Source organism: Mesocricetus auratus, unplaced genomic scaffold, assembly GCF_017639785.1.
Source record: "Mesocricetus auratus isolate SY011 unplaced genomic scaffold, BCM_Maur_2.0 Super-Scaffold_100172, whole genome shotgun sequence".
Lineage (NCBI taxonomy): Eukaryota > Metazoa > Chordata > Mammalia > Rodentia > Cricetidae > Mesocricetus > Mesocricetus auratus.
Window position 1 is genome coordinate 179,607 of NW_024429253.1, and position 25,226 is coordinate 204,832.

The following is a 25,226-nucleotide window of genomic DNA, read 5'->3' on the forward strand; positions in this document are numbered from 1 at the left end:
CATCAGCAGCCTAAGGTCAGGCAACCTCAGAAGTGCTGTGGGCATCAGAGTTCCAGCCACTACCCAGGGAGCTGTGCAAGCCCCACATGCTCATCATGGCCTCTCTGGCTGTCCTCTGGGGTACAGTCTGGGTTGCACCCCTCTCCTCTCCTTTCCCATGTACTAGCAACGGATGCTTCATCCAGGTCAGCTTCAGGCTGTAGTGCACCCAGCTCTAGCAGAGTCAGGAGCTCGGTGGCTCTGTACTTATGACCTTTGTACAGTTCCAAGTACCAGGGGCAACCTCCAAAAGGCAGATCTCTTCCCAATTAACTAATTACCCATCTCTGTCATGGGAAGCTAGTTACACAAACAGCCATCCAATTGCACCACGATTCATTACAGCAAACAATGCTGTGTTTAAAAAAGAAGAAGAAGAAAGACAATCGGGACTGCAAACTTAATGTTCTCACCAAGGGGGTGGTTGAGCTTGTCCTAGAGACCCAGCATAGGGTACTTGTGGGACCAGGTTCCCACTGTCCAGTCATGGCTACTAAGGTTCTGGACTGGTTAAGAGTGCAACTGGAAAAAGCAGGTTAATTTAGCATCCATCTCTGCGAGGGTCAGAGGCCAGGGCGAGAGGCAGCTGCTGAATCTAGAACTATGGACTACATTTCCCAGAGTCCTTCAGAGCCCCAGGACCAGCCATTGGCAGATTTAAATAGCCCAGGCCCCAGGCAGTCAGGCCTCAGCTGTGGACTCATCCACCTCTCGGGTGGCTCCATTGGCTCTGGCCCCGCAAGGGTGGGCTCCATTGGCTGCCCAGCTGGCACTGCCGTCCCCTCGGAGCCGGGTGACAGTCGGAGGTAAATAGCCATGTGCAATCCTCCTCTCTATATTTAACAGCTGCTACAGAGAAGGTGGCGGCTCTCGTCTTCTGGGAGAAGGCCCTTGCAACTGGGCTGGGACTGGCCTTCTCGGAGTGAGTGAGGTCACCATGCCAGCTTCCCAGAGCCGGGCCCGTGCCAGGGACCGCAACAATGTTCTCAACCGGGCTGAGTTCCTGTCCCTGAACCAGCCCCCCAAGGGGACCCAAGAGCCCAGAAGCTCAGGTAGGAAGGCCTCAGGGCCCTCGACACAGCCCCCACCCTCCGGCGACGGGGCCCGGGAGCGACGCCAGTCACAGCAGCTGCCGGAGGAGGACTGCATGCAGCTCAACCCGTCATTCAAGGGCATCGCCTTCAACTCCCTCCTGGCCATTGACATCTGCATGTCCAAGCGCCTCGGGGTGTGCGCCGGTCGGGCTGCATCCTGGGCCAGTGCCCGCTCCATGGTCAAGCTCATTGGCATCACAGGCCACGGCATCCCTTGGATCGGGGGCACCATCCTCTGCCTGGTGAGGAGCAGCACCCTGGCCGGCCAGGAGGTGCTCATGAACCTGCTGTTAGGTGAGTATGCCTGCTGGCCACCTGTCACCTGGCCTCACCTTTGGGAGGACCCGGCCCCACTCCTTCCAAGATCAGCAGGTTTCCTGAGAAACCAAGGAACTCATCTAATGAGGTTAGGCAGGAAGGGTGCCCCAGAAACAGACAAGTTCTGGCTGGTGTGGAGAGGCAAGGCCCCCTGCAAACTGGGGGCCTTGAGTCTGCAGAGGCTCCTCTGTGGGCCGGTGCTCTACAAGGGGATGCTGTCCAGACAGAGTACAAAGAAGCCGGGGCTAGGGGTTGGACTTGAGGGTCTGCTGAGTGACCTGGTGTGATGCCACCGTCAGGTCATTGTCCCTGACCACATTCAGACAATACTGAGCTGCTCCCCATTGCCCCCTCCTCCAGGCTCAGTTCAGAGACCCTACAGATTGCCCAGGACTCTTCTACAGTCTGAAGGTCCAAGGGGCGCACCTGAGGTCCCCTACTTACCCACCCTGATCCTGTTGCAGTCCTAGCTTGCCCCTTCCCCAGGATGGCTCTGGAGAAAGGAGCCGGTAGTCAGTGTTCCTTGCCAAAGTCTTTGCCACTAGCCCTCCGGGTTAACCCTGCCACGTGCCAGGTGCCCTGTGGAAAGTAAATCATCCCTTCCACCTGGAGACGATAGCCAGCCCCCACGCAGCTCACCCTCACGCAGCTCACCCTCCTGGCCCCCCGGGTCCCTAGTGTGCTCTGAGAGCCTTTGCGCTGCCCCTCTGAGCCGGGCCCATGCCTGGGTAAGACAGGCAAAGCTGGCTCCTCTGGTTCTAGAAGGAGTTTCAGTGAAAACTCGGGTGCCCCAGAAACAGACAAGCCTCTGGTGTGGTGAGGCAAGGGCCCCCTGCAAGCTGGGGGCCTTGAGTCTGCAGAGGCTCCTCTGGGGCCACAGCACCGACATGGGGTGTGGTCTCCAGCATGTTAGCTTAGTGGGAGGGAAAATGTGACAGATAACAAGGCAGGCGCCTGGGGCTCACCTGTGAGTGCTGATCTGCCGTGCACAAACCACAGGTCCCATGCTCAGCGCCACACCAACCCTGCTATGGTGGCATGTGCCCAAAGCCTAGTACTCAAGAGGAAGAAGTAAGAAGATCACAAGTTCAAAGCCGTTCTTGGCTACATGGTTTCAGGCTAACCTGAGCTACGTGAGAATCTGTTTCAGAACACAAACAAGCTGGGCATGGTAGCATGTGTTTTTAATCCCAAAACTTGGGAGGCAGAAGCAAGTGAGTCTCTGTGAGTTCAAGGCCAACCTGATCTACAAAGTATGTTCCAGGCTAGCCAATAGTCAAGGCTATATAGTGAGATCCTGTCTTTAAAAAAAAAATCAGCAAAATAGCCAGGTTGCTCTTGGATCCAAAGTCCAGATCTCTCCTGCCAGGAAGGACCCCAGTCACCTTCTCCATGCAGGGACAGCCATCCTCCACTGAGCAGCAGACCTGTCACTTAGCCTTCCAATGCTCTGGGGCACCGTCAGCCCTGGAGCCCAGGCCTCAGTCAGGCTGAACTCTGTTTGCCTCTCTTCTCCCCTTACTTTGAAAACTTACTAAGTCAGGTCTCTCCTCTAAGTCTCAGTTTCCAAATCCATGCAATGGGCCACAGGTATGTGGTGGGGATTTGAAGGAGCTGGAGAAGCACAGTGGCTGATGTCACTGTTGCAGGAACTGTCCAGATCAGTCCTCACTCAGAGCACAGGGAAATCTCTGGGCTGAGGGTGAGGTCTCTGGCCTACAGCCAGGACCCTGAGGAGCAGACTGGGAGTAACAGAAAACAAGAGCTGGGCCTCAGGAGGCCCCGCATGTCAACAGTCCTCAGAACTATACCCTCCCTGCCTCCGGCCCTAGTCCCCTCACTGAGCTTCTAGAAAACCCAGCCAGAGCAATTTCAGCAACGAAAGAAAGCTCGGAATCGACCAGTGTGCACCCCAGGCCCTCTGTGGCCACAGGCAAGTGCCTTTACCTCTTGCGCCTCAACTTCCTCATCTGTCAAATGGGCTGTTAGGACACTTGAAAGGAGTATCCTGACATAGAGGGCTTGGCATGTGCTAAGGCTAAGAGACCATGGCTGTCATGGTAGCATTGTCACCATCACTAGGTCAACTTCCCACAAGGCTCCCTTCTGTGGTCAAGGCTGGTGCAGTGACCCATCACCTTCCTTCTCCCTCCCCTGAGCACCGGGCTGGATGGCCCTACAGGGAGCCAGGTGATGATGGGTGACAGGGCCCATCCCACTAACCATGTGTGTCCTTTACTTGAAAGCCTGTCCCAGGTGGAAAGTGGCTCATGCCTTGTTACCATGATCCAAATCCTTTTTTTAATGATTTATTTATTTTTGGTTCCTTAAGACGGGATTTCTGCGTAGCCCTGGCTGTCCTGGAACTCGCTCTATAGACCAGGCTGGCCTTGAACTCACAGAGATCCTCCTGCCTCTGCCTCCCGAGTGCTAGAATTAAAGGTGTGCGCCACCACTGCTGGACTGATTTATTTATTTTCATTTTATGTGCATTTGTGTCCAGATCCCCTGGAACTGGAGTTATAGACAGTTGTGAGCTGCCATATGGATGCTGGGAATTGAACCCAGGTCCTCTGGAAGAGCAGCCAGTGCTTTTAATTGCTAAGCCATCTCTCCAGCCCCTGTTCCAAATCCTTTAATGAGACTTTCCTGACTATGAACATGGCATTGTACATGCAGACTGTCTAGTCAGTGTTCTGTTGCTCTGAAGAGACCATGACCATGGTAACTCTTGTAAAAGAGAGACACCCTGGGCCTGGCTTTGGCATTTTAAATATCAAAGCCCACCCCCAGTGACACATTTCCTCCAACAAGGCCACACCTCCTAACCCTTTCAAATGGTGCTACTCTGTAAGCATTCAAATATATGGGGGCTGTTATTATTCAAACCACCCCACAGGTGCATATGCAGGGGTCAGAAAAACCTCCCGTGTGTTTCTCAGGAGTATCCCTCCTCCCCTTCATCCTCCTTCTTTAAGACAGGATCTCTCACTAGCCTGAAACTTACAGGTAAGCTAGACTGCCTGGCCAGTGAGCCCAGTGAGTCTCCTGTCTCTGCCACTCCAGAGCTGAGGTTACAGGCACACCGCCACGCCTGGCTTTTACATGAGCCTCTGAACTTCTGGCCTCCTGTTTGCACACCAAGCACTTTACTGACTGAGCCATCAACCCAGTCCCAAGCATGACATTTAATTTTGTTTTGTTTTGTTTTGTTTTTGAGATAGTTCCTTTGTGTAGTCCTGGAACTCATTCTGTAGACCAGGCAGGCCTCAAACTCACAGAGATCCACCTACCTCTGCCTCCTGAGTGCTGGGATTAAAGACGTGCACCACCACCACCTGGCCCTTTTTTCTTATCTTTTTTTTTTTTTTTAGAATTTATTTGTGGGGTAGTGCCACGGTGCCTGTGTGGAGGTCAGAGGATAAACCTGTGGTAGCCTATGCTTTCTTTCGGTCACATAGGTCCTGTGGATCGAACTCAGGTCATCAGGCTTGGTGTCTTTACCTAATAGGTTTTCTATAGCTTGATAATGGGTTTCTCTGCCGCAGCAGTAGGCCAGATCAAGCTGAACTGAAAAGGTAAAAGAACAGATTTATTTAAGCAAATCAACTCCTAGGTGAGTGCTCCTGCTCCAGAGATTGAGGCCAGAGAAGTCATACACCCAAACTAAAGCAGGGAGCTTGTATAGCTTGGAGGTGAGGGGCGATGGCGTGTCTGCCACAAGCTGGGTTTGTGCCCGAGGATGGTCAAAAGCTGAACATTTTAGGCCGGGACTTGGACTGCTGGCAACTTCAGGGGAGGCGCTGTGGCAGCTTTGGTGGAACTGGGCTTTCTGGTGCCTTTTCTTTGTTGGAGAGTCTGAGAGAGTGGGGTTTGGATCGAGAGAGGGAGAGGGAGTGAGAGAGAGAGAGAGAGAGAGAGAGAGAGAGAGAGAGAGAGAGAGAGAGAGAGAGAGAGAGAGAGAGGGTGCTTTCTGGATCAAGCAGGAGTGAGCTGGAGGTTGCAGCCAAACATTACTCACTAAGCCGTCTCACCAACTTGATTTTCTTCCTTTTCATGGCTGGGTAATGTTACGAGGTGCAGATGGACCCCATTGTGTTTATCCTTTATCCAGTAATAAGAGTCTCCCCCAGCCGTGCGGTGGTGGCGCACACCTTTAATCCCAGCACTCGGGAGGCAGAGGCAGGCAGATCTCTGTGAGTTCGAGGCCAGGCTGGACCGACAGCCTCCAAAACAATACAGAGAAACCCTGTCTCATAAAAAAATAAATAAATAAAAGTCTCCCCCTGCTGATGCTCATGAGCACTGTTGCTGTGATGGGGGTGGGGTGTGTGGGGTGGGGTGGGTGGGGTAGGGTGCACCTCAAGTCCCCACTCTATGACTCCTTTGGCTGCTGAGAAGTAGATTGTTTAATGGTTTGGAAGAACTTCATGTGCTTTTCACTGTGATTGAACATGTCACCTTCTCCTGCCTGTGCACAGCATTCCAGTCTCTCCACACCCCACCAACACTTATCATTTTTATTATTTTGCCTTGATTTTTATTTTTTAGGCTAGCATACAAAGGAGTTTTACCATGACCTACAGTTAGTTACTATTAGTTGGGTTGTTTTTGCTCATTGCATTTGTTTGAAACTTTTGAGACAGAATCTTATATAGCCCAGGGTGACCTCAAACTCACTATGTAGCTGAGGTTGGCCTTGAACACTTGAGTCTTTGATCCCAACTGGTAGTATTACAGGTATGTGCCTCTGTGACTGACCCTTGTTGTTTTTTTTGTTTGTTTGTTTTGTTTTGTTTTGTTTCGCTTTGTTTTTTTGAGACAGGATCACGCACTATAGTCCTGCCTGGCCTCAAGCTAAGCATCCTGCCTCCCTCCCAAATGCTTGCATTATAGTCATGAGTTTAGTTTAGGGAACTAGGGGTGCATGTTTTAGGTGTGTATATACAGGTGTTGCTTGTGTGTAGAGGTCAGAGGTCTCCCTAGGCTCTTCCTCAACTGCCTGGTATATTACTGTTTTGAATGAGAGCCGTTGAGTTCCCAGGATCCACCTGTCTCCACCCCCTATTTCCGGGTTACAGAGGCACACTACCACACCTGGCTTTCATGGTGTGCGAGGGCCGAACTCAGATCCTGAGGCTGTGCTGAGCCATCCCCAACTAAGCCATCCCAAGGCCACCGAAGCTCCCAGAGGGAAATTTTTTTTTTTTTGGTTTTTCGAGACAGGGTTTCTCTGTGGCTTTGGAGGCTGTCGTGGAACTCGCTTGGTAGTCCAGGCTGGTCTCGAACTCACAGAGATCCGCCTGCCTCTGCCTCCCGAGTGCAGAGGGAAATTTTAAGACAAAAATAAATAGGATTAAGCTGTAGCACTTACTACCCATAGCAGCATTAGTCTGAGGGTAAGCAGGTTCTTGCAGGGCAAATGTCCCAGGGAAGTGCTTGGACCAAAGGCTGTTGTGGCATTAATGCCAGCTTCTGGTCCACAGAAGATAGGACACAAAGAAAGTGGGCCTGTCCCTCATTCCCTCCCCAACGGTAACCTGTTTGTGTTTTGGGCACCATGCCTCTGGCTCTCTCCCTGAACATACCAACATCCGTGTCATGTTTGACTCGGATGGCCTCTGTTCCCTTGGACCCACTCTACTACTGTATGGCCCGTATTTGCAAATCTGTCTCACCCCCCCTTGTCACTTTTTGCCAACAACAGAGGACAAAGCCTCTTCAGCCTTGAGCCTCCCACGCAGCCCTCAGTCAAATCTCCAGAAGATATGTCTGTCACCTCTCCTGTTCTCTGCCCACCAGCAATTGGGGACAACGTAGATGACAACTTCTCATGAGACTGTGTGCCTTACCCCTGACTGAAGGACATTTAGACTGATCTCAAATCTTTAATTATATATACTTCTTCCCCCAAAGGTGGGACCCTGCTTTGTATTATTTTCGGCGTGCTATGTGACAGCTGACCTCCTGAGTGTCTTTGGCCACCCCAAGTCCTGATGAGGATCCTAACAGGCGATAGAAAGGAATTCACCATACAGGGCAGAGCAGTGCATTCACACAACCAGTGGGTTCGTTCTGGGACCCCCTCCCAGTAGCACAAGCCACTCAGCCGAGGCGGCACCCTGGTGACAGTCTTCATGGAGCCAGTTTCTGGTATGAATTCCTCAGTTGAGGAAGCAGGTCCACTGTGAAGAGCCATTTGGTCAGGGGAGTAGGGGACAGACCAGGACCCACCCGATGGCAACCTGGTGTGGCATGGGGGTGGGAGGGACTCACAGGAGACAGAAGAGATAGTAACTGTGTGTGTGTGTGTGTGTCTGTGTGTGTGTACATGCATACATGCATACACTGTGTGTGTACATACCAACACACATGCATACACTGTGTGTGTGTGTACATACCAACATACATGCATACACTGTGTGTGTATGTACATGCATACATGCATACACTGTGTGTGTGTGTACATGCATACATGCATACACTGTGTGTGTGTGTACATACCAACACACATGCATACACTGTGTGTGTGTGTGTACATGCATACATGCATACACTCCTCAAGACAACTGAACAGGGAACTCTGCCCGAGTCCAGACCCCTCCCAGCCTCCCATTGTGCTCCCCTCTCCCAGCCTTTCCCCGGGGAGACCATGTCTTTTTAGAATGTTGCTTTGATATTTTAAAAATAACTTTCTTGCAAATGTGGTTACATACGTACATATGTATATATGTCATAAAAATGTCATTTGAACCTTTCTAAGTACACAGTTCATTGGCATTAAACATTACTGTGCAGTGACAGATGTCACCCCCAAATATGCCCAGAAGTTCATCCTCTTAACGAATTGGAAGTCCGCCCCCATGAATTCTAACCCTCCACCGCGCTCACTCCCAACCCCACACACCCCACCCTGCTTCTCCATCTATGAACGCAGTTGCTCCAGGTCCCTCATGTAAGGAAATCTATGGTATGTTCTCTCTGGTAAAAATAACTAGGGAGGGGGCAGGGTCTCGCATAGCCCCAGGCTAGCCTTAAACTCACTATGTTGCCAGGGATGACCTCGAACTTCTGATCCTCCTGCCTTCTTCTCCTGGGTGCTAAGATTACTGCTGTGCACCACCACACCTGTTTTAGGCAGGCTGGGGATTGAACCCAGGGCTTTATGAGTGCTGGGCAAGCATTCTGCTAACTACATCCCCATCTGAAAATAACCTTAAGACCATGTATACAAATGCACATTCGAGCCGGGCGGTGGTGGCGCACGCCTTTAATCCCAGCACTCGGGAGGCAGAGGCAGGCGGATCTCTGTGAGTTCGAGGCTGGGCTGGACCGACAGCCTTGAAAACAATACAGAGAAACCTTGTCTCATAAAAACCAAAACAAAACAAAACAAAAAACAAAAAAACAAAATGCACATTCGTGGGAAAGAAATGAGCGCAGAGGAGACAAGTAAAAAAAAACAAACTTCATCTCCTGCAAGTCCCACGTCCCCACCCCGCTCCTGCTCAGAGCCCTGACACCAGGCAGGCCAGTACCTCGCAGGCCTCTGCATCTAGACAGAGGCTTGCATCACTCATTTGATGGCATAACTGTAAATCCTGTCTTGTAGTTGGCCTTTTCCATTTAGCACAACCGCCCCACAGCTCTCCCGTGGTGGCTATAAATACCCGAGGCCTTGTCATCCGCAGTGGCTGCTGGCACTCATTGTCTAGACTCATCCATGATGTGTTGTATGTGTCTGGCCTTGAAGGGCACTGGGGCGCTGCACAGTTTTCAGGGTTCTGAGTTACACAGCAGTGGCCATCCTTCACCAGGAGTCAGGTGCACACCCCAGATCGCTTCTCAAGGAGGCAGCCCTAAGAAGCAGAAGCCTGGGACCCAGCTGGCTATGGCTGTCCTAAACCAGATGCCCTTAGAATACAGACCCATTGACATTCAGTTCCTGGGGGCTGTGGACTGCTGGCCTCAGCTTCCCAGCGCCAGAATGGAGGTCAGAGGCAGAGGCCACCTCCAGGCTAGAAGCACCAAGGACTTTAACCCACAACCCTGTCCCCATCATGTTAGGACATACCTCTGCTCCATGCTCAACAACCTCATCTCCCACTTCCTAGTCCTGCAGAGGGGTGAGCTGGCTGAGGGGACCACATGAGGTCCTCTCTGCTCTATATACCGGTAGACCTGGCTCTGACTTGATCTAGGGTTTTCCAGCGCTCTAGTTTCCTGGCCACCACAGGCCCAGAGGGTTGCTGAGCCCTAAAGCCATGAAGGAGGCCTTCAGGACAGACAGGGACACTCGGACACCAGTCCCTGCCTCCCTGTGGGAAAGGTGAGCTCGGCTGGTTCAGAGGATGAGACACATTGAAGCTTCTCTCTGGTCCTCTGCTGGGGTCCTAGGTGCTATTCATTACCGCTGCCTGAGGGGGCCCAAAAAGGGCTCCATGTTGCTCCCTATGCTATCAACCAGGGACGGCAGCCAGGAGAGATTAGCTTGCAAAATTCATGTAGTCTGCAAGTGGTAACTTTGAATCTTGCCTCATCCTGGATCCTAAGGGCCAGCAACTGCCCTGCTGGACCTCAGGAAGTGGAGGCCCTAGGAGTAACGTGACCTCCCAAACCCACAGCAAATCAAAGGCAGCCAGCTTTCACTATGGCTTCCAACCTCACCCTGAGCCCCCTCCCCACTGGGAGGCACTTTACCCCACCCCAGCTGAGTGCGGTGTACGTTAGCAGACTCAAGAGAGGGGGAGTTCTCAGAGCCAAGGATGGTGATGTCTATTTCTATTTCTGGCTCCAGATTATGCGACAATCACAGCCACACCCAGGGCTGGTCACACTGGAGGAGGGGAGGGAGAGTTGTCCTGTCCTGTGCATCAGAGGGCAGCCCCATAGCCACTTCTGTTCTTAGACAGCTGCAGCCTACCGAGGCGCTTGTCCCCAGGCCCCACCTCTGCTCAACGCGACCATTTGGTGACTGTCTGTCTCCCCCTTAGCCATTAGGAGCTCTGCCAGCTTGTCTGACCAGGCCCAGGTCTGACACACACCTGTTCATCTCAAGAGCCAACCATACCCAAGAATTTGGGGGGTGGAAGCCAATAGCTGCTCCAATCTGTTTGTTGTGTCCTGTGAGGCAAGGTCTCATTATGTAGCCCCAGGTCAGCCTCAATTTCATTATCCCTCTGCCCCAACCTACCAAGTGCTGAGATAACAGGCATGTATTACTACTGTCATCAAATCTCTCTCCCTCCCTCCCTCCCTCCCTCCCTCCCTCCCTCCCTCTCTCTCTCTCTCTCTCTCTCTCTCTCTCTCTCTCTCTCTCTCTCTCTCTCTCTCGGGAGATGGAAGCCAGGCCATGATAAACCCAGTCTCTACCACTGAACTGCACCCCAGCTCTGCCCTTCCCCGCTGCCATGAAAGTGTCGGCTGAGTCAGCTGTTGACATACACCGAGAGGTTTTGGAGACAGGGTCCTGGCCAGGCATTCTCCAGTAATGGTCACCACTTACCCAGCCCTCTGATGGGCCAGGTTTTTTGAGGCAGGACCAAATGCCACCTAGATGCTGGGACTTCCCTACTTAGGCGCAGGGTGCTATATGTCCTGGGACTTCCTAGTCATCCTTGCAGGCAATATTGTCCCTCCCCTCAGAGAAATAGTGCCTGTGATCTGCACCTCACGGGTGGGAATAGCTAGGTGACACCCTGAGTTACGCAGTCGCAGTGGCTTTACCACACTGCTGGTCTGTCTGCAGCTGTCACTAAAGAGGGACTTCTCAGTGCTGGGACCTCACAGGTATCCCATGAGGACTGGAGGGGAAGACTATCTGAGACTATCCTGACCTGGCGGTGTGGCTGGGCCTTCTGACACCAGCCCTGGCTCCAGAGCAGGAAGTTCTGAGCTCCAGGCCTTCATTTTGGTCAGGAAAGGTTTGTCTTTGCCCCACGCTGGCAGCCGTGGAGCCACTGTGACTAGCCGGTGTACCTGGGCCCTGGCATAGTGCCGTCATCCAGTGACCCAAAGGAGTAGAGCAACCCAGCAAAGTCACACAGTGGGGTGGTGGCCAAAAGCTTCCCCTAAACTTCTCAAATGGGAAAAGAGCCCAACCAACAAGCCAAGTTTCCCATCAGTGATTCAACTAACTGCTGCTACGTGTGGGCCGAGTGACAAACCTGGGCCTCACCTTCATGAGGTGAAGTTCCAAAGTGGCCTCTACCTAAGAGGTGAGAGAGAACATGTAGCCGGGGTCTGCCCTATCTGTGAGACCAGGGGACAACGGAGACAAAATCAGAACATTCCAGAAAGAAAGAAACAAATGAGCACATCCCGTGCCCCAAGGCTTTGTCTTCTGTGAGGTGGGCTGATATGTGTGTCCAGGCCTCTGAGGAGGGCAGTTTAGGGACGCCTCATAATACTGCACAGAGGAGCCAGGTGTGTGGCGCATGGCTGCAACCCCAGCTCTTGGCGGGGAGAGGCAAGAGCTCTGTGAGCTCAGGGCTAGCCTTGTCTACTGGTTGCACAGTGCTGTGACTGCACAAACACCACTGACTCTGTCCTAACAATGCTGACTGTGTGTTATGTGAGTTACATCTCACAGCTTTACGAAACCTGCTGTGCTCTGGGACCTGGGGGACTTTGAGAGGAATTCTGAAGCCCAGGCCCCACATCTGTGCCCTGGGACTCTGCAGGTACCTGTAGCTGCTCACGACACCCATCACTAGTGGTGAGGGTGGAGAACAGATAAGAGTGAAATACGAAAATGTCAGAGGATGAGGAGGGACTGCAGAGATGGCTCAGCGGGTAAGAATACTTATTGCACAAGCATGAGGAACGAAGTTCAAATCCCCAGCCCCCACATAAAAAGCTGGGCATGCCCGCATACACATGCCTATGGTTCCAGCACTGTATAGGGACGAGACAGAAGATTGTTAAGGCTTGCTGGCTGTCAGCCTGATTGCAGGCTCAGTGAGAGACCCTGCCTCAAAAACTAAGATGGGAAGCAACCAAAGAAGATATTCATTGTTAACTGCTGGCCTTTGCATGCAAATGCATGAACACACAGACACAGACACACACACACACACACACACACACACACACACACACACACACACAGGGGAGGAAGGAAGAAAAGAAATGCCAGATAGCCAAGAAGTGAGAGAAAGGAGGGAAGGTGAGGGAACTGTGGTTGGAGCTTCTACAAACAGGGTACCAGGGGTGTCATCTCTGCTGAAGGTAGTGGATACCCCGGAGAAGGGAAGCCCAGGTAACAGGAATGGCCAGTGCAAAGGCCCTGGGGTGAGAGTGGGGGGGGCAGCAGCCAGCGGCACTGACACCCAGGCTCCGTGTCCTGTCCACAGCACTGCTCTTGGACATCATGACAGTGGCTGGAGTTCAGAAGCTCATCAAGCGCCGTGGCCCATATGAGACGAGCCCTGGACTCCTGGACTACCTCACTATGGACATCTACGCCTTCCCTGCTGGCCACGCCAGCCGTGCCGCCATGGTGTCCAAGTTCTTCCTGAGTCACCTGGTGCTGGCGGTGCCCCTGCGTGTGCTGCTGGTGCTCTGGGCCTTCTGCGTGGGCCTGTCACGGGTGATGATCGGACGCCACCACATCACAGATGTGGTCTCAGGCTTCATTATTGGCTACTTCCAGTTCCGCCTGGTGGAGCTTGTGTGGATGTCCTCCAACACCTGCCAGATGCTCATCTCTGCCTGGTGAGCCAGCGGACCCACCGCCCACGCAGGCTCTGGACAGAGCTGGTGCCAGAGAGGTGGCTAGAAGGGGGAAGGGACTGACTCAGCTTCCCCTGCCTGGTTGGAGGCGGGCTTGTTAGTTCTGTGGGGCTTCCTGCCTTTTTCACTTGGACTCCGCGGCAGCCAGGACGGCTCACGTGGGCTGTCACGCTTAGCCTCCATTCTTTGTCTGTAGACAGCAGACAAGAGCGAGATGGCCATAGGAGGGGCAGGGTCTTGTCCCCTCATCGCCATGACAGCACAAAGCTTACCCAACCAACATAGGTGCCAGTGATCAGTGGTCGCCGGTAGTGTAGGGTGCCTGGGGGCCCCAGCCTGCAAGATGCTTCTGGGGGAAAGGCTCTTGTGGTCCAGTGCATTTTGGGAAGCACTACATGCTGCCCCACGGTAGACGTTCACAAGGGCATAGATATTTGTAAAGGCACTGATGTGTCCTATAGAAAAACCAGCTGTTCCTAAATTTATTTGATCATAGGAGCCTTTCTCCAGGAATAGCCATTGACCCACTAAGAACCTAGTGAATTTGGGGAACTGCTGCCCAGGAGCCAAAGGGCCTGGGGCATAAGCTGGCCCCTCTCACAACACCCAGCCCTGATGCCTGGGGAGAGCAGGTGCCCCTGCCAAGACCTACAGAAGGCTCCTGCCACGGTCTCTGGGTATTGGTGCAGCTTTGGCCCCCAGGGGCCGGACTCTGTGAGACCTAATAGGTCGTTTCCAAGTCAGCCACTTACAGATGTGCACTTCATGTGACAATACAGTGATATGCAAAGGGACATTGCCCTGTGTGGTTTTTAATGGGTGGGACATGGTGGCATTCCCTCGTGGGAATGGCAGGTTTTCTCATCCCAGACAGTGCCGGGAGCCACTGCTCAGGGGACAGGGGGCAAAGGTCCCACAAAGGGACGCCTGGCCTGCTCCTGCACTCTTGGAGCTGCGCAGTGTCTCCTGCAGGCCACCTCTAGGGCCTGCTCCACCAGGCACAGCCCTTCTGCCTGAGGCAGGCTTGAAGAACTCCTTTAGTGGTGTAGGAGTCTGAGGCCTCCTCCCTCCAGCCTCAAGCCCTCCCAGGGCTCCTCCCTCAGTCCCAAAGACTAGATTCCTGTCCTCTGGAAATGGACCGGTGACCTACCAGCCCCTATGAGGGAGGGTGGAGTGTCAGCCCAAGCAGGGGAGCCCAGGTGAGGATCCCAGAAGTAGATCTGCACACAGATGGAGGAGATGAGGAAGTGAACCAGGATGGAGGGGGGAGTGTGAGGCAAGGGACGCAGGATGGAGATAAACCTGGCCTTGCATAGGCCAGCTCAGGTGCTGGGGCGAGCTGGAGGCTTCATATTCCTGGAGCCAGCGCTCAGCGCAGCTTACAGACCTCTAAAGGGACACTTGGAGTAATGCTCACTTAGCAGATGAGAACCCAAAGGCCCAAGTGGGCAGCAGCATGCCCAAGATGACTAGCCAGGTACACAGGCGGGAGCCGGCTGCCTCTTAGCATGCGGAGGTAGCTGCCCATCCTTGATGCCCATTGGCATCAGCCACGTCTCTCTACGCCTCTGCCTTCCCCCATGATCCTCTACTCCGGCCCATGTAGCATCATTGGGGGAGGGTATTAAGCCTGCTATTCCCAGGATCCTTCAGAGAGGGAAGAATCTTCCTCTCCAGCCCATATGGTACCGGTGAGGATACAGTCCACTGTCCTCTAGGAGACAGCTAGGGCAGAGGGACTGGAAGTGGGCAGTGTCTGCCAGCTTGCCTTCCAGCTAGGATACCACCTTCCACATGGTAGCAGTGTGCCTATGGCTTAAGGTCCCACCTGCCCTCCCAGGGTCCCCACCTGCCCATTTAAGGGACCCTTTTCCATGCAAAGCCTCCATGTGTCCAACTGTACCGGGGTTCTCCAACTGCAGAAGGTCTTTGACCTGCTCGTCATGAAGACACTCGGAGGAGGCAGGTACCAGCAGTACCATCATGGTGGAAAGCCCCCATTCCGGCTGGTTTCAGCATCTTTTAAATACCTTCTGCACATTCCCACGGGTGCTGCAAGTGCCTGGCAGAGTGCTGAGCAGAAGGGGTGAGGGAGTCTTCCTCTCTCTTCATCCCCACCCGCCAGGACCACTGTCCACAAAACACTCAATCCAGAAATGGGCGGGGGATGGCCTTCTGCCTACCTACAGGGACCACATCTCCCGGAAGGACATGGCTCTAGGAAACCACCTCTGAAGGGGCGTGGGGGTATGTCAGAGTCTTTAAAAGAGTGAAGACATCAGGAGGGTGGATGTGTGCCGAAGTGCCTGATGGGAATGAAGAAGTCTGCAGAGGCACCTGGGAATGTCACCAGCTACTGTCTGGAGCACCATCCTGTATGGTAGCAGCAACAGCTGGTGCTGGCATCCCCACCTGAGCCCTGGTACCCTCATCTGTTGGAGAGTGATAGCATTTGTCCCTTTGGGCTGCTGTGTAGTTCAGGAGTGCCCTCCACATGGGAGCTTGGCACAGTCTGGGTTCAATGTCCATCACAGAGGCTAACCTGGCTGGTTCTGGGCTCGGTCCCAGTTTTTGGAGGTGGCTGGCCCAGAGGCTCCTGGTCATGGAGGCCCAGGGCCGTGAAGGAGATGATAACCCTGGCACGGCACACAGGACAGATTCTCAGGGGAGGCTGAGGAGGGGGACGGAGAAGAGGTTGCTATGCCTTCTGGAACAGAAAGTGTGTGCCCTCAGAATGGTGACTACACCCAAGGAGGAGGAGGATCTCCCGCCCTCTGATTTTGTGGAGGCAGGCGCTGAGCCTAAGCCGTCCCACGAGCTAGACAAGCTCCCTGCACTGTGTCACATCCGTTTTCACTTATTTTAAGACAGGGTCTTGCATTGCCCAGGATGGCCTGGAAATCTCCCTGTAACCCAGGTTGGCCTTGTTCTTGCAATCCTCCTGCCTCAGTATCTAAGTGCTGGAGTGGCTGGCACATGTCACCAAATCTGGCACATGTCACTACATCTGGCACATTAGAAGTGGAAATCCCACTGTATCACAGTGTCCTCTGAGGTCACCTCCTGAGTTCTATCCTGGCTGATCTCTGGGTGTGCTGGCAGCGAGGCTGAACAGGCTCTCCTTAGCTCCCAGAGGGCTCCGTGAACATGACACCTTTCTACCTTCATCATTCCCACCCATGCCCGCCCCCATGGTCCCACAGACCCAGCGGTATCTACACACAAGGCCTGGGGTTGGTCCTGAGTTGGCTATGCCCTCCTGCCTCCCATCCCATCCAGCATCACCTGTCTGATACCCCCGTTGCGAGGCTGCAATGACTACATCACAGAACATAAAACAGGAGCCCAGAGTCCACCAACATGAAATCCGAGGCAAGCATGTGACTTTAACATGTCATTCAGCTCCCGAGCAGAGTCTGTGATGGTCTGATAAACCCTGATGACAAGCAAGAAACAGGACTAGGCTGCGGCTCAGTGGGTAGAGGGTTTGCCTAGCACACACAAAGCCTGGGTTCGATCCCCAGCACTGCAGAAACTGAACATGGTGGCTACAGTTCCAGCACTGGGGAGATGGAAGCAGGAAAGTCACAAGTTCAAGGGCATCCTAAGACACTCAGACTCTGACACACCCTAAGGACATTGGTCCCTCTGGTCCTCACCAGGTCACCATAAAGACATAGACAGAGTAGCAGCAATCCCACCATGGGGGAATGTGGCCCTGGATATGTGTGCAGGCTCCAGACAGATGTCAGATCAGACCTTTGTGTTAGGATTCCAGGACTCTGGAAATAAGGACTCTCAATGCCCACCACATCTTAACCCCAGAACCTGTAACTACGTCATGTGATATGAAACTGCTATAGAGGGGGAATGTGTGTTCCCCACAGTTTCACGTGTTAGAATCCCAACCCCAGCGGGGCAACATTAGGAGACGACCTCAGGAAAGTCATGGTATCACGAGGGTAGAACTCATATAAACACACCCCAGGGAGACACACCCCCTTTCACCAGGAGCTAGGGAGAAGCAGGAAGGTGGACATCTGCAAGCCAGCTCAGGACCCTCCCTCACCAGCATCCGGCCGCTGAACTCGGCTTCCAAATGTGAGGAGGGCATTTTTGCTATATAAGCTCTTCCCCCTTATAAGCTCTTCCCCCTTATAAGGTCTTCCCCCTGGGGTGCTCTGATGCAGTAAGGCAAATGGATCTGAGCAGCAGATGGAACAGGGCTGCAGAGCAGCTGACTAACAGTAGAGATGTCTCTGGAAGCCCACAGGTCACAAGAACCCTTCACGTGGATGAGTTGGAGTGAGTGCCCAGATGTGAGAAATGTTGGCGTGCCCAGATGTGAGAATGACTTTGAGGGTACAGGAGGGGTCACAAGCCACAGACCGTGAATTCGTCTCCGAGCTGGGAGTGTGGTGTGAACTTTTGTCCCGCAGAGTGGCAGTGCAGATGTGAATGGCTTTATGCCATGAAGCTTGTGGCAATCTGTATGTGGCCACAGGAAACAGATAGGGGACACCTCGGTCTCCTCCTTCCCCAGTGCTGAAGAGGCCACCAGCTTCGATGTCGTTTTTACTCAAATAACCAACAAACAGCAGGCCATGAAATCTCTAGAACCATGCAGTCCAAGACCCCATTTCACAGATAGGGAAAGTGAGGTCCAGAGCTGTTGAGGTTACCTCAAGCCACCAGATGTTCCAGAACCTGTCCCTCCCTGCCGCCCTCCTGGCTCCATGGCTCTGGGCCATGAGATAGCAAAAGGGTTTAGCTTCAGAGATGTGACCTGACCCCATGCTTCCGTACTGAAGCCAGGACTAAAGATGTCACCCCTGAACTCTTGGCTCCGAGATATCATCTGATCTTCAGTAAAGTTGGGATTTGTTATTGTGAAGAACGTGGAGCTGAAGACCCTGTGCACACACACAGCCAACACGGTGACAGTGTCGGGGCTGGGAGAAAACCCCTCAAGAGCAAGGAGTCAGGGGTCTAACGGGTTGACTCACCTGCTGGCGTCCTGACCTGAGGGCGTCAGCATGAGAACGTGTTTCAAGAGAGATGACCAAGTAGTCTGCATCCAAACTGACAGTGTCCTTAGAAAAGAGGAACTTAAAACAGACATCTGCACACTCCAAGCAGGGTAGCACACATCTGTCCTCCAATCCTCAGGAGGCAGAGGTAGGAGAATCATGGAGTTCCAAGCTAGCCTGGGCCATACAGCAATGCCTTGTTTCAAAAAACCAAAAGCTCAGCTGGGTGGTGTGTCGCACGCCTTTAATACCAACACTCGTGAGGCAGACACAAGCAGACCTCTGTGAGTTTGAGGCCAGCCTGGTCTACAGAGTGAGCTCCAGAGGTTCCAAAGCTACAGAGACACCCTGTCTCGAAAAACAAACAAACAAATAAACAAACACAGATAAACCCAAAAGCTCACACCTTTAATGCCAGCATCTGGGAGGCAGGGCCAGGTGGATCAAAGTCAGCCTGGTCTACAGTGAGTCCCAGGACATTCAGGGCTACACAGAGGAACTGTCTCAAAACAAAACAAAAAAAGCAGAAATGGAGAGATAGCTCAGGAAATAAGAAGTTTGTCATACAAGCCTGAAGTTCTGTGTTCTAGCTCCAGAACTCATAAAAATAATATCCAGGCGTGTCGGGTGCTTACACATCCCAGAGTGCTGAGGAAGTAGACACGAGCTATCACAACCCTAATCTAATTGGGGAGCCCCAGGTACCAGTGAGAGACTCCGACTAAAAAAAAATGTGAGCAGTCCTGAGGAATGACACTCAAGGCTTACCTCTGGACTCTACACACACACACACACACACAGAGAGAGAGAGAGAGAGAGAGAGAGAGAGAGAGAGAGAGAGAGAGAGAGAGAGAGAGAGAGAGAGAGAGAGAGAGAGAGAGAGAGAGACACACAAAGAAAATAAAATTAAGTTAAAAAAAAAAAAAGATGGAGACACAGGAAGAGAGTCACCTTGTGAATACAAAGAGAGGAGGTGGCCTCCTTACAAGCCAAAGACTGACTGAATGAAGCCTCAGGAGGAACCAAGCCAAGCACAAATGCTGTGGAAAGTAGGAAGTAGGAGGAGTGGAGGACTCAGAAAGGGCAAGGGAGGGGAGCAGCAGGAACTAGCAAACCCCACGATCCAATGCCATCTGGCTCAGCAAGGACTGAACGGGACACCTGGCCACTGTTTGGACCAAGGCTTTGCGTAACCTGTGTGAGCACTTGGTCCTCACTGGCCTCAGCCAGCCATCACTGGTTCTCCTCCATCTGACTCTTCCTTGCTTGAGAAAAAGATCACACCACGCTACAGTAGCTAACAGAGGTGAGAGCTCAGGGAGCCCTGCCATCCTCGTGTCTGCCCAACCCAAGCACACACAGCACGGCTGGTTGAGGGCCTTGTGTTTCTCTTATGTAAACTCACATGCAGGGGTCCCTGTCTGCATGTTCTGCACATCGGCCATTCTCCTGTGTCTAGTTCTTCATGTGCTTGAGCACACATGCATGTAGATGTGAATGTGAGTACGTATGCTCACGCTTGAAGAGATATACATGACTACATGCACGTCACACAACCACACACTGGAAAACTCTTATGGTGCCTTCTTGTGCACATGTACTCCTGTCTTTAAAGCCACACATGTTTATACATCCACGCTGTTGTCCTAGTGTATAATTCACACTTACACATGTTCCTGAAGACACAGGTTACATGCATTCTTAGGTCCATCCAGATATAATAAAAACCCAGCCTTTGTGGCTGGGCGGTGGTGGTGCACACCTTTAATCACAGCACTTTGGGAAGCAGAGGCAGGTGGATCTCTGTGAGTTCAAGACCAGCCTGGTCTACAGAGCAAGTACCAGGATAAGCTCCAAAGCTACAGAGAAGCCCTGTCTTAAAACAAACAAACAAACAAACAAACAAACAAACAAAAAACCCAGCCTGCAAAGTGGTGAACATACACTAAAAAATGATTTGCTTATCTAAAGTTCAATTTGACTCAGTGTACTGTTTTTATTTGAGACAGGGTCTCATGTAGCTGAGGCTGGCCTCCAGCTTCTTATGTAGCCAAAGATGATCTTGAACTTCTTATCCTCCTACCTCTAGGTGTGGAGTGCTGGGTATGGGTATGTGCCTCCATGCATGGTTTACACTGTGCTAGGATTTGAACCCAGGGCCTCATGTATTCCAGGCAAGCACTCTAACAATTGAGCTATGTTCTGAACTCTGAACTCAAGTGTCCTGTACTTAACAAATCTCACATATGCATAACACACACATCACAAGTCCTAAGGCCACCAGGGTCACCAGGAGAATTGCAAATTCTGGTCATTGGCTCACAACTGCTCCCCTGACCCACAAAACTCCAGGCACCCAGTTATGGTGCTTTTTTTTTTCCAAGACAGGTCTCTGTGTAACCCTGGCTGTTCTGGAACTCACTCTGTAGACCAGGGCTGACCTTGAACTCATAAAGATCTGCCTGTCTCTGTCTTCCAGGTGCTAGGATTAAAGGCATGAGCCACCACCACTGCCTGGCCAGTTTGTGGCTTCTAATAACCTGGCCCCAAAGCTAGCAAGATGTTTCAGTGGGTAAAAGCACTTGCCACCAAGCCTGAGGACCTGAGTTTGATCCCCAAGCCTCGCATGGTAGAAGAACAGAACCAAGCCCTGAAAATTGTCCTCTGACCTCCACATACCTGCCATGGTATGTTCAAAAATACATGCACACTAACTAAACAAATAGATAAGCAAATGAATAAATACATCTTTCTGATTTTTAACCAGAAAGAAAGAAAGATGGGCATGGTGGTGCATGCCTTTAATGCTAGCACTAGAGAAGCAGAAAAATCTGAGTTCAAGACTAGCCTGGTCTACATACATCAAACTAGCCTGGTCTACCTGCATAGTGAGTACCAGTCCAGCCAGAGCTACTGGTGAGACGTCTGAGAGAGAGAGAGAGAGAGAGAGAGAGAGAGAGAGAGAGAGAGAGAGAGAGAAGAGAGAGAGAGAGAGAGAGAGAGAGAGAGAGAGAGAGAGAGAGAGAGAGAGAGAGAGAGAGAGAGAGAGAAGAAAGGAACCTGGCCCCAGGATGAAGCTTGCTGGTGGGAAAGGAATGGCCTCCTGGGAGAAGGCTGTAGAGCTGTTGGGCCCAGAGAATGTCCCTCCCACCAACAGCCCAGCTGTGCAGTCTGGCAGAGGCCAGACCCAGAGGGACCAGGCCTGGAGAGGGGAGTCCATGAGAGAAGCATCCAGAGTGTCAAATTGCCTCTACTCCTTTGGGCATTGCTTCTGCTATGGACGCGAGTGGAATTGGCCCACAGCACTGACCTTCCACCCAGGAGGGGTGGCAGAGGCATGGCTGTGAGCAGGGTCCTGGGGCACCCTGAGATTCGAGTCAGGGAGTTCGGGTGGGGGGGGCTCTAACCTGCCCTCCAGAATGACCTGGATCATCTCCTTTCCCTCTGCTAGAAAAAAGGAATTCTGTTAGCTCTGCGCCCTGGGTCTGCAGATGTGCAGTAAGTCTCTTGAGAGCCTGGGCAGGAACAGGGAGAATTTCTCTGAGAAATGACTTGATCATTGGATTACTATTATGTGTTTTGGTTATGCACAAATTCCTTTTCACTATTAAAAAAATAGAATCTACTCAGGAACACCAAAGGCAAAAATATTCTGGTCAGTCCTTTCCAATTTTTTTTTCTGAATTTGGAAAAGTGAAGGCAAACTTTGAGCAACAAAAACTGTAGAGTTTTGTGATTCTTTTTCCTTCCTAATATTTTGAACTGTTTCTTTACCAACAACCAGACCCTATGCTTTGACTTGGGGTGGCTCTGTTCGGGTTTTGTCTAGGTTTTGCTGTTGTTTTGTTTTGTCTTGTCTTGTCTTTGTTTTTCGAGACAGGGTTCTCTGTAGCTTTTGGAGGCTGTCCTGGAACTCTCTCTGCAGACCAGGCTGGCCTCAAACTCACAAAGATCTTCCTACCTTTACCTCCTAGGTGCTGGGATTAAAGGTGTGCTCATGATCTCCTACATGATTTGTTAATCCAAAATCAGGAGGAGAAAGACAACAAGCCAAATCATGACCAAATTAATTAAAACAAGCTTTTTTATTTGTGTCCTCGGGCTGCCTCCCCCTAAGGTGAGGTTCTAGAGGTCAGCCTTGGATGTGAGAAAGACATGGCTTTCACAGTTCAGGTAGAGGTTTCAAATGGGGGATTTGGTGGCAAAATAGGTGGGGTTACAGGAACAGAACATCATAACAAGGCCCTGATCCCCTGAAACAAAGACACGGTTGCAAGGTGGGCATAACAAGGTGGGCATAATAATAGATAGTCATGCCGGGCGGTGGTGGCACACGCCTTTAATCCCAGCACTTGGGAGGCAGAGGCAGGCAGATCTCTGTGAGTTTGAGGCCGGGCTGGACCGATAGCCTCCGAAACAATACAGAGAAACCCTGTCTCGTAAAAACCAAAAATAATAATAATAATAGATAGTCATAACAATAGATAGTCATAACAACCTTTTGAAACAAAGATACGGTTGCAAGACAATTATAACAACTTTTTAAAATAAAGACATGATTGCCATTCCTGGAACAGACAGTCTAGAACTATTTGTAGTTAAGGTTTAGGTGGGGCATAGCCCAATCCTTGAGAAACAGAGATTTAATCATAAACAGGAATGAACCTACTTTGTCTTTACTGTAAGATGGCTTTAACACCCAAGATGGAGGCAGGCTGGTTCTTCATTCTCTCCTGTCTTGTGTGTCTCTGTCAAATCCTTGGTAAGGTCTTAACATTCTTTATCTGGGGAAACAAAATTTGCAATGCATCAAAAGATGCACTACTCATTCATAAGTTGTACCTGTTTGGTTAGCATAGATAGAACAAATATCTTAAGACCATATACTCTTGGTATGCCAACAGGTTCTACAGGTAGCCATTTTGTCCCTTTGCCAGGGAATATCCTTGGACTTAATATTCCAGTCCTTCGTTAAGAACAAGGGATGTTGTATTTTCCTCTGTAACTACTTCTGGATGAAATTAAGACACCATTGTCAGGGCTCAGGAAGGCTGGGATGTTAGCCAAAGGCCGGGAGGGAATGGGGCACTCATCAGAAGCCTTGGTTCACTGACCCAGCCGAAGAGTCAGGGAGCACTGGCATCTACTGGTTTACGTCTGCTTTCAGCAAGCCCAGGGCTTTCCAGTTTTGTGAACTACCTGGGGCTGGGACAGTGCAAATCACTTCTGGAGCCATTTGTAGTTGGAAGCTTATTTCTGGACAGTGTCTGCCAGCTGAGTGGCACTCTGCCAGAAGAGACACAGACTAGGGACAGAAGTTAAAGAACTCAAAGGAAACTTTATATTTGGTTCTACCCCCTCAGGAATAGGTGATAGGCATGGAAGCTCAGGCTGTTGATGGAGTCACAGTTAGATGCCAACACCATCAGAGATCTGAGGAGGAACTATAATCCAAATGGCCTATGTGTCAATTAAAATGAGAGGCTTACCACTACCTAGACAGGGTGCCCTAGGCTCCCATGGTCTCCATGGCTTCACTGGGGCCACTGGTTGTAGGTCTCCAGCTACCACGCAGGACAGCTTTGGCCTTGGACTACCAACCCAGGTCTGAGAGATTTTTCTGTGGAGGAGGAACCTGGGGGAACTCACCTTACTTTGATAAGGCAGAGTAGAGCAGTCAACCCAACAGTGTCCACAGTTTGTGCAGCGCCCTGCAAATTCACAGAGAGGAACCCACCTCTGCCTCCCAAGTGCTGGGATTATAGGTGTGTGCCACCACATCCAGCCTAGGTACCAGGCTCTATACTAAGCCCCTCAAGACATTGATACCTAAGACATGAACATCCATTGTTCATAACTTAGGTATAAGAAAATTGAAGATCGGGGCTGGAGAGATGGCTCAGAGGTTAAGAGCACTGTCCATTCTTCCAGAGGTCCTGAGTTCAATTCCCAGCAACCACATGGTGGCTCACAACCATCTATAATGAGATCTGGTGCCCTCTGGAACACTGTATACATAATAAATAAATAAAATCTAAAAAAAGAAACAAAGAAAAGAAAATTGAAGCTCCGCATAGTGGCTCACGCCTTTAATCCCAGGACTCGGGAGGCAGAGGCCGGTGCCTCTCTGAGAGTTCGAGACCAGCCTGGTCTACAGAGCGAGTTCCAGGACAGCAAGAACAACAAATGTGAGACCCTGTCAAAGGAAAAGAAAAGGACAATAAAATTGAGGCTCTGACTCACGTCTCCAAACTTCCCACCCTTGGTGATGGGCCGCACTTGTCATAGGTTACAGAGCACACACTTGAACCTTTACCACAGGCTACTGTCTGAAGCAGCCCTGCTCTGCACCTCACTAGTTGTGCTGAGGACCCCACATACACACAGACCACGTGCTTGCTGGGTGTCAGGACAAGCCAGGCCACTGAGGAAGGTGTTCAGGAGCCTCCCCGGTCAGAGGAACCACCTCCTGACTCCTGGGAACAGACACACAGCCTCCTGACCTCAGCCCCAGCAGGGGTCCTGAGGCAGCCACCTTCTGGGCTGAGGCTGTCCCAAAGGGCAGCCCCAAGGTGTTTTCTCAAGCTGGTTGGAGAAAGACCCAGCAGTGTGGCTTCCTGCTAAGATAACCTCTGCTTTCCTGTGCCCCTTCCCACTTGGCCGGAAGAGAACAGGCTCTATCTTACCCAGTGCAGAAGGAGAAAGTGTGGGTTGGAATGTGTCCCCTGATAACAGGGGTTGTGTGGGGCTGGGATCAGGGTGGGCTGCCAGTCCCAGGCTCTCTGGGATGTGTGGGGCTGCGTGATAAGGGCTCTGCAGGGGCCTTGGAGCTGAAGCCTCGCTCAACAGCTCTGGACCAGAGCTGAGAAAGAGGCCCAGACCTTGGTCACACGTGCAGGGAGCTTAGCACAGGCTGTGTCCTATGTGTGGTGTAGAGGGAGGAAGGGGAGGGAGGCAAGGTCCCCAAAGGGTCCCAGGGCAAGAGGCCAGAAGGCTGTGAAAAGAGGAGCAT

General features: G+C 51.8%; 1 protein-coding gene and 1 long non-coding RNA gene across 2 annotated transcripts; one reads left to right on the top strand and one right to left on the bottom strand.

Moving 5' to 3' along the window:
• Window positions 1-710: 710 nt before the first annotated feature.
• Plpp7 (phospholipid phosphatase 7 (inactive)) lies at window positions 711-13,978 on the top strand. The gene is made up of 2 exons (XM_040736901.1): window positions 711-1,427; window positions 12,806-13,978. Exons 1-2 carry the CDS (start codon window positions 977-979, stop codon window positions 13,168-13,170), a joined length of 816 nt encoding a protein of 271 aa, XP_040592835.1. The 5' UTR covers window positions 711-976; the 3' UTR covers window positions 13,171-13,978.
• Window positions 13,979-22,280: 8,302 nt separating this feature from the next.
• LOC121136462 lies at window positions 22,281-24,171 on the bottom strand. Its single transcript, XR_005873517.1, has 2 exons — window positions 23,864-24,171; window positions 22,281-22,998 (listed from the first exon to the last, which is right to left on the bottom strand). It is a non-coding gene; the product is annotated as an uncharacterized LOC121136462 (long non-coding RNA).
• Between the last annotated feature and the right edge of the window lie 1,055 nt (window positions 24,172-25,226).

Coding starts and splice junctions, on each gene's coding strand:
- Plpp7 (XM_040736901.1), top strand. CDS start 977: ATGCCAGCTTCCCAGAGCCGGGCCCGTGCCAGGGACCGCAACAATGTT. Junction 1,428..12,805: donor GCTCATGAACCTGCTGTTAG/GTGAGTATGCCT, acceptor TCCTGTCCACAG/CACTGCTCTTGGACATCATG.